General features: G+C 46.3%; 1 protein-coding gene across 4 annotated transcripts in view; it reads left to right on the top strand.

Annotated features, from left to right (window-relative positions):
* Nucleotides 1-7762, top strand: part of ylpm1 (YLP motif containing 1) — a 37129-nt gene that overhangs the window by 6719 nt on the left and 22648 nt on the right. For all 4 annotated transcript variants that reach the window (XM_060916189.1, XM_060916186.1, XM_060916185.1 and 1 more), the window contains exons 5-13: nucleotides 1-2082; nucleotides 2175-2301; nucleotides 2409-2541; nucleotides 2620-2709; nucleotides 2795-2957; nucleotides 4850-5019; nucleotides 5261-5391; nucleotides 5588-5650; nucleotides 5775-5894. The exon at nucleotides 1-2082 is cut by the window's left edge and continues 360 nt beyond it. In XM_060916189.1, coding sequence (XP_060772172.1) covers nucleotides 1-2082; nucleotides 2175-2301; nucleotides 2409-2541; nucleotides 2620-2709; nucleotides 2795-2957; nucleotides 4850-5019; nucleotides 5261-5391; nucleotides 5588-5650; nucleotides 5775-5894 — 3079 coding nt within the window. The remainder of the gene's footprint in view (nucleotides 2083-2174; nucleotides 2302-2408; nucleotides 2542-2619; nucleotides 2710-2794; nucleotides 2958-4849; nucleotides 5020-5260; nucleotides 5392-5587; nucleotides 5651-5774; nucleotides 5895-7762) is intronic.

The raw sequence follows: 7762 nt of genomic DNA, 5'->3' as shown, positions 1-7762 counted from the left end.
ACCCATGGGCCCACCATCGGGTCCACCCATGGGCCCACCATCGGGCCCACCATCGGGTCCACCCATGGGCCCACCATCGGGTCCACCCATGGGCCCACCATCGGGTCCACCCATGGGCCCACCATCGGGTCCACCCATGGGCCCACCATCGGGTCCACCCATGGGCCCACCATCGGGTCCACCCATGGGCCCACCTGCCTCACAAGCTAAACCTGGTCCCGTAAATCAAACTAACTTGCAGCTGGGTAAACCTGAGTCTTCTCAGGGTTCTCTACCTCAGAGTGCGACCATGGATAAGAATGAAAACAAAACCCCTCAAAATGAAAAGGAGCAAGAGTCCATGTCAGATGATGTAATGGATTCAGACGATGGTTTCTTTGTTCAGAGTGATCCTATTCCTCAGTCTCAGGCTGACCAAGACATGACGACTGAGACGGTTATAGAGGCTGCTAAGGAGGAGGAATCAAAAAAAGATACCACCGAAACAACTGCATCACAGTCCTCATCTGTACCTGTCTCACCAAAGCAAACCCCAAGTACTGTCAAAACCCTAGAAGTACCAAAAGATATTAATGTACCCCAACAACAACCACAGCCTCCTCAACAAGGCCCATTCCAACCTGACATGTCCAAGGAACCTCCTGGTACACCATATGAGATGAATCAGAATGGTCCTCCACGTGTTATCCGAGGCCGGGGGAGGGGTCAAGGTCCTTTACCAGTGCGAGAAAGAGGACGTGGTCGAGGACAGATGGGTAGATCTACTGGTCCTCCGTCTATGTCAGGTCCCAATTATCATGGGGACGATGCCCCATATGATCATCAGCCACCAATGGAAGAGGATTATGGATGGGGGGTCCATTCCCAAGAACCACATGGAATGATGGATGATCGGGAAGTTCATGAAATGTGGCAGCCAGAAGAGCATCACTTCCAGAAAGAGTACTATGAAGAAACTGAAGAGCAGGCACCTCCTAGGGGCCTAATGGATCCTGCAGAGGCATCGCAGGAACATTGGGAGGAGGAACAATCAGAGTACTGGGATGAGGGAGAGCCATACTGGGCAGAAAGAAGACCTCCAATGATGCACCATAGACCTTTTCCTCCTGAAGGACCTAGGCGTCCTCCTTTCCAACCACGCTTTATGCACCACGGTCCACGACGTCCTCCACCATCATCCGATATAGAACATGACCCACATGGCCCTCCCCCTCACATGGGCCCTCGTTTCCGACGTGGCGGTCCAGGTCCCTGGGTGGCACCACCACGCCATGACATGAGACGACCCCCTCCGCCACCTCATGACTTGTTGGAGAGGGAGCCAATGGGTCCACCCGGGTACCATGAAGAAATGGACAGAGATCCTGGTTGGTCTCGTCCACATGGCCGAGAACCCAGGCACCCTCCTTTACCCCCTCATGAAATAATGGAGAGAGAGATGAGAAGGCCGCCCATGCGATCACATCCAATGTCAAGAGATAGGTGGAGAAGACCTCTCCATGAAGATCCTGAAGGACCATATGAGCAAGAGTATGGCATTGAGTTTGGCCTTGAGGATGAAGGTTATGGAAGACCTCCACCTGATTACCATCATCGAGAATACAGAGAAGACGAAGAATTTTTCCACTTGAGAGAGGAGTGGAGACGAGACCGTCCAGATTGTGACTTTCCTCAACATCCCCCACGTGGGCCACCACCAGACCACTTCAGAGATGATCCCTGGATGGAAGAAAGGGATAGCCCATTCTCATATGAGAATGAGGAACGAATTAGGGCAGAACGAAGAGGACCTGGTTACGGTGACGGACCACTATATAGGGACAGAGATCGGGAACCTCCCTTCCATTCTCATCCTGATTGGGAAAGACCTCCACCACTTCCATTGCCAGAGAGGGTGTACCCGGGTCCCATTGATGAAACTTTTTACGATAGGGACCCAGAACTCCTTGTGGCACCACAGGGTGGTGTTCCAGAAGCTCCGCTTGATCAGATGTCACCAGGTGGAACCAAAACAGTTCTTGCGCTTTCTCAAAGGCAGCACGAGATCATCCTCAAAGCTGCTCAGGAGCTAAAGATGATAAGGTACATGCATACAGATGTTGCTGATGATTCATTACTGTTTTATATTGTTTTGGTGAGATTAAACATTTTTTGCTGTTATTTCTGGAAAATAGAGAGCTACAAGAGAGTAAAAAGGTTCTGGGAGATGGTTCTAACCCAGAGTGTACTGGACTGCCATCTGAAATTTCTGCTGGTCTCCTTGGACTTGAAATTCCACCTGAGGTTAAAACTGCCCTTCAGGTATAGCCTTGATTCCACTGATGTTTATAACTGTTTTACTGCAAAGCGGTTGCTGTTCCTCATTCCCCATACAAAATTTCGGAAATATTTTGTGTGAAATTGGACAGGATGTTTCCGGTAGACCCTTGGAACCTGGAATGCACCAACCAAACCAAGTTACAGATTTCCTCCAAATAGAATCGGCACCACCTCCCAAACCGACCTTCATTGCTAAAACGGTGGATTATGGTCACGGTCATGGTAAGCGTGAGCTCATCTTAGCATTATGGATATTTTGGGTATTGTTTTAATAAATCTTCTGGAATTATCTGTAAACAGATGTGGGTGCCAAGGTGGAAAGGATATCCTACGGGGAGAGGATAGTACTGAGGCCCGATCCACTGCCGTCTGATCGACCCTATGAGAAAGGTTGGTTCATTCCGTTTCTCGTTATAACTGGTGTGTTAATGCTGAGTAGGTGTAGGTCCACAGTTAATACTTTTCCCTGTATTAGAACTGCTTGGACGTCGAGATCCATACTATGATAGAAGAGGCGATCCCTACATGGACCAGCGGGAGTATGGAAGAGATCGGGAAAGAGATATGTTCCGAGACAGGCCACCTCTGGATTATGATAGAGACCGGCTTGAAAGAGAGCGTTACTCCAGAGATGAGAGGTGTGAAAACGTTGCATGCGTTTCTGCAGGATACTCCATTTGTTAGATGATGCGGTGCAGGGCTTTCCCCCAAAGCGCAGATGCGCAGTACAGCGCTGTCACTTGCACACTAAAAAAAAAACCCATAAATTGAACAATGCAGAGTACTTTCCACACCTAAACATCTCCTGTTCCCCTCTGAAAATGAGCAATGACTATAGAAATAGGAAGATATTGTAATATATAGGTTGAGGCTGTCCTGGGACTCAACCCAGAAGTGAAAATAAAAGGTTTCGCTGCATGCACTGACTGCCATTCACAGCCAGATATACGCCCAAGTTCTTGGTGCTGGTTGCTAGATGGCGCCGTAGTGTGATTTTACCCCGATTCCCTATATTGTTCAATTGCTGGGTTTCATGTGACGTCACATCTGCCTCATTAGTTGTTCAGAACTTTAGCTGGTGGTCGACCAACGCTCAGTTGACAAAGCGTTTGTACGGAGAAGGTGCATTGCTCACGTGAAAAATGCCTTACGCTTGCGTTGTTTTAGGTCCTTCGAATCGATCAAACCGTGAAACTGATGAGTTTCTTCAGGGTTCTCCGTGAACTCATAAAAAAGGGTGAACTAACACAGGATTTCACAAAAAGACGTGGAGAAAGATGGCTTTTGACCCTCTGACTGAAATCGAAGGGAGCCGGTTTGTTTCCCTCTCAGCTCTGTCCTTAGTGTTTTCCAGGTACTCTTCTTGCTATGTCTCGTTATCTGACGGGTTTTATTTTATTTTTTTAAAGTCACGAAGCGCTGAAGTCCCCGGCTGTTTCTTTGTTTACTCCTCACAAAGGCCATATGCATGAAGGTTGCGACAAAATTCTTCCCCGGCCGTACAGTTACAATGCGCCGTGATCACTTCTCCGTCTTGTTTAACTCAGATCCAGGTCTTTAAAGGGGTTTCTGATGATCTTTGTGAATGATTTAGCTGAGAGATAAGAGCCAACACAAGTGAGAATCAAGCAAACTGTTTTGTTTACACTTCAACTTGCAGCACTTCGTTGTAAAAACGTGAACGAAAAGCTTAAAAAAAAAAAAAACCGCACACTTCCATGGGCAAACCAATACAGGATTCATTGGGCAGCGACTCGATCCCGAGGTCCTTTACCCAGCCACATGCAAAACAGTTGTAAGCCTCCGTACTCTTCCACGCTTTCATCTGTTTCGCGGTGTAGAAGGACGTCTGCAACACCAGATAGTTGGAGATGTCTGGGAACTCGACTGAAGGGGTAGTTTTCAAGATCGTATGACAAATCCTTCTTTCCCAGACCGTAGGGGTCGATTCCATGGCATACAGCAACCTTCTGAATAGATCTAAAGCCAGCAGCGGCTTCTAGATTACGAGCGCACTCTGGTAAGTTATCGCTAGTTGTTTGCACTACGGCAGCCGTTTAGACCGGCAGTTATTTCACTTCTGGTAAAACCACTAAGAAAAGTCACGTGACTGAAACCCAGCAATATTATGCTTTGTATGCAATAAAATTAAAGATTTCTTTTAATTGACTGTTTCCAGTGTTTTTCATTTCAATTTTGCCCTTTAAATTTTGACCCTTGCATATTTGACAAGGTAAAAAAAACAGCAAATTTAATCATGTTGAATTGTGACTAAATCAGCCCTAGATGCCACTAGAATGCACTATTTGAAGTCTCTAACTTCAGAATTTTCCAGGGGAGCATGCCCCCGGACCCCCGAGCAGCTGACCCTTACGGGCCGGGCTTGGCATCAGTAGCACCGCTCTGATATATTTTTCCTTGGGGAAAGCCCTGTAGTGGGTGTTGTCTTTACACTTTCAGTTTTCACTGTTTTTTTTTTTTTTTTTTTTTTGTGGTATTAATTTGCATTGGCCCTTTGTCCTTTCTTTAGGCCACCCCCAGGCCCACCTCGTCCTCCTTTCCGGGATCGAGACCGGGACATGAGGGAGCACTCGAGTCGCTCCAGCCGAGATCGGGAGCCATATAACCGCTCAGGCTATGAGCGATCTTCATACGAAAGAAGTCTTGAACGCTATGATCATGGGGGTTCAAGTTACGGAAGTGAGTTCAGGAGCATTTGTTTATACAGTCGTATGAAAAAATAAGTACACCCCATGGGAATTGTAGACTTTTCTCAACATATTTAAACAAGCAAACGTTTCACTGTCTTTGATACAGTGCCCACAGATAAAGGTGATGAACTCCAGCAAGCAGCACAAAATTGACTACAGAATTTGTTTAATAATTTAAGTTATATTATTATATCTGTAACGCACCTGAGACGTATGCTGTTTGTTCTCAGATGACCGGAGGAGTTATCCTGATGAACCTCCTCCCCCTCCTGCTGTTCCCCAGCGTGTGGAGAAGAAACCTGAGACCAAGAACGTTGATGATATTCTGAAGCCACCTGGACGAGCGACTCGTCCTGATCGGGTACAGCACCTCACCGTTAGAAATGATCAGTTTATAAATTTAAACTTCATATCCAGAATTCATTTATTTCTGTAAAGCTGCTTTGACGGTGTTTGTTGTTAAAATGTACAAATAAAACTGAATTGAATCAAACTGTCTGGGAAAACATCTGATCTGTTATTGGAGCCAGACACTGATTTATTCATTTTATTTTCAGATTGTGGTAATAATGCGAGGGTTACCAGGAAGTGGGAAGAGCCATCTGGCAAAGCTCATCCGGGTGAGCGCTGTCTCTCTCTCTCTCACACACACACACACACCTGTTAGCGCCCCACTACTTGATGTTTCATGAGACTGACGTGCAACATCACATGACCCTAATGAGTGATGGGTGTGTCTTCCAGGATAAGGAGGTGGAGTTTGGAGGAGCTCCGCCCAGAATGCTTGGCCTTGATGACTATTTCATGACTGAAGTGGAGAAAGAAGAGAAAGACCCTGATACTGGGAAACGTGTTAAAACTAAGGTTAGGATTCAAACATGCTTTGTTTTCACAGAGGAATGGAGATGTGTGTGTGTGTGTGTTTAGAGTTTATTGCTGTTTGCACAAATACACTGCAGTACAGGCACATTGGAATTCTTGAGCGTTTTCCACGAGTCCGCTTCATAGACGTTTATTTAAAAAAGGGGGGAGGTTACAAATATACAAAACTATACATTCTGCAATTAAACACTATAATACACAATTATAACAGCAAATAAACAGTGAGAGGGCTGTCATTGCACTGAGTGCTACTGTAGTTGAATGTTTTTATATCAAAGTGCCACTGTTACTGTTCATTTCCTTCTGTTAAAGTGCATTGTGCAGAACGCTATTGCTGCGTTCACACAACCAGACGACAGGTGACCTCCTGTACTGTTTCTAGGGCGTGGCACTGAGCCTTAATTTCAGTCACAGCAAAGTTTCAGTTTTCAGAATTCTGTAAAATTAGGGATCACGTGGAAAAGCGAGTCCAACAGTTTGCTTGACTGATTCCTCGGACCAGTCCTGTGGCAGTGGGAACGAGATGGAGGGAGTGTTGGGAGGCGAGGGAGGAAACTTGGTGAATGAAGAGGGATTTTGGGGAATGTTCAGGAGCTCGAGGGGAATAAGGAAAGAACCCAGGTCTGTGAGGTGGGAACTGAATTAATCTTTCAAATGTTTATTGGATGTGTCTTTATTTGCCGGTGAAGTGCACTAGTAATGCGAGTGAATGAATGAATATCACTTGGTTATGTTAATGTCGGTGAGCTCGTCTCCTCCATTTTCCCTCCCACTCATGTGCAATCAGAAGTGACTTCCTCTGTAAGGCTGCAGTGTTTGTGGGTGAATCTGATTATAGACCCCTTCGCATGTTTGTAAACAAACCGAGCGTTGCCAGGATGCGTGCGCAGCCTGGACTCGGAAACAATGGCGCTGCCCGTAGACCGGCATTATGAGCTGTCAGATTATGCAAAACAATTGTCGTTACAAGATCGAGAATGCTACATAAATAAGTTAACTCTAACAAGTGGACATCGCCTACCGGATCCGCATTTCATTAAAGAGTGGACGGATGATGTTAGTAAGTTCCCTGGTATACAATGGCCAGATATATACTCGTACCTTATTGACCAGACTTCAGTGTACACCCACGAAAAACTTCGTGCCTACAAGTCTTTACACGCATATGATTATGTGCGGGCATGTACAGAACGTGTTTTACACTGAAATTGTTTTAATCAAATTATGCCAGTGATGTGATGGCAATGTGGCTTTAGCTACAACAGCAAATACCAACACTAAACAGCAATTTGCAGGAGGTAATGGCATGAAAGGAATGATAGTGTAAAGCAGGGGTCACCAAACTTTTTTCTCTGGGGGCCACATTGGCGTTCCTGACTGTGATGGGGGGGCCGGGGTCGGGTCAGCTATATCACATAGAATTGTATGACCCAGACAAATATGACCACCAGCAGGCCTCATTGTGTAGTAGAGATTACTAGCCTGGCACGGCCATCCCCACTATTATACCCACACTATTATACCCACACTACTATACCCCCCCACTACTATACCCCCACACTACTACGTATACCCCCACACTACTATACCCCCACACTACTATACCCCCACACTACTACGTATACCCCCACACTACTATACCCCCACACTACTACGTATACCCCCACACTACTATACCCCCACACTACTATACCCCCACACTACTATACCCCCACACTACTATACCCCCACACTACTACGTATACCCCCACACTACTATACCCCCACACTACTATACCCCCACACTACTATACCCCCACACTACTACGTATACCCCCACACTACTATACCCCCACACTACTACGTATACC

This window comes from Neoarius graeffei, chromosome 3, assembly GCF_027579695.1.
Source record: "Neoarius graeffei isolate fNeoGra1 chromosome 3, fNeoGra1.pri, whole genome shotgun sequence".
NCBI classification, from domain to species: Eukaryota; Metazoa; Chordata; class Actinopteri; order Siluriformes; family Ariidae; genus Neoarius; species Neoarius graeffei.
The sequence above is the reverse complement of the archived record's forward strand: the minus strand, read 5'-3'. Positions and strand labels throughout refer to the sequence as shown.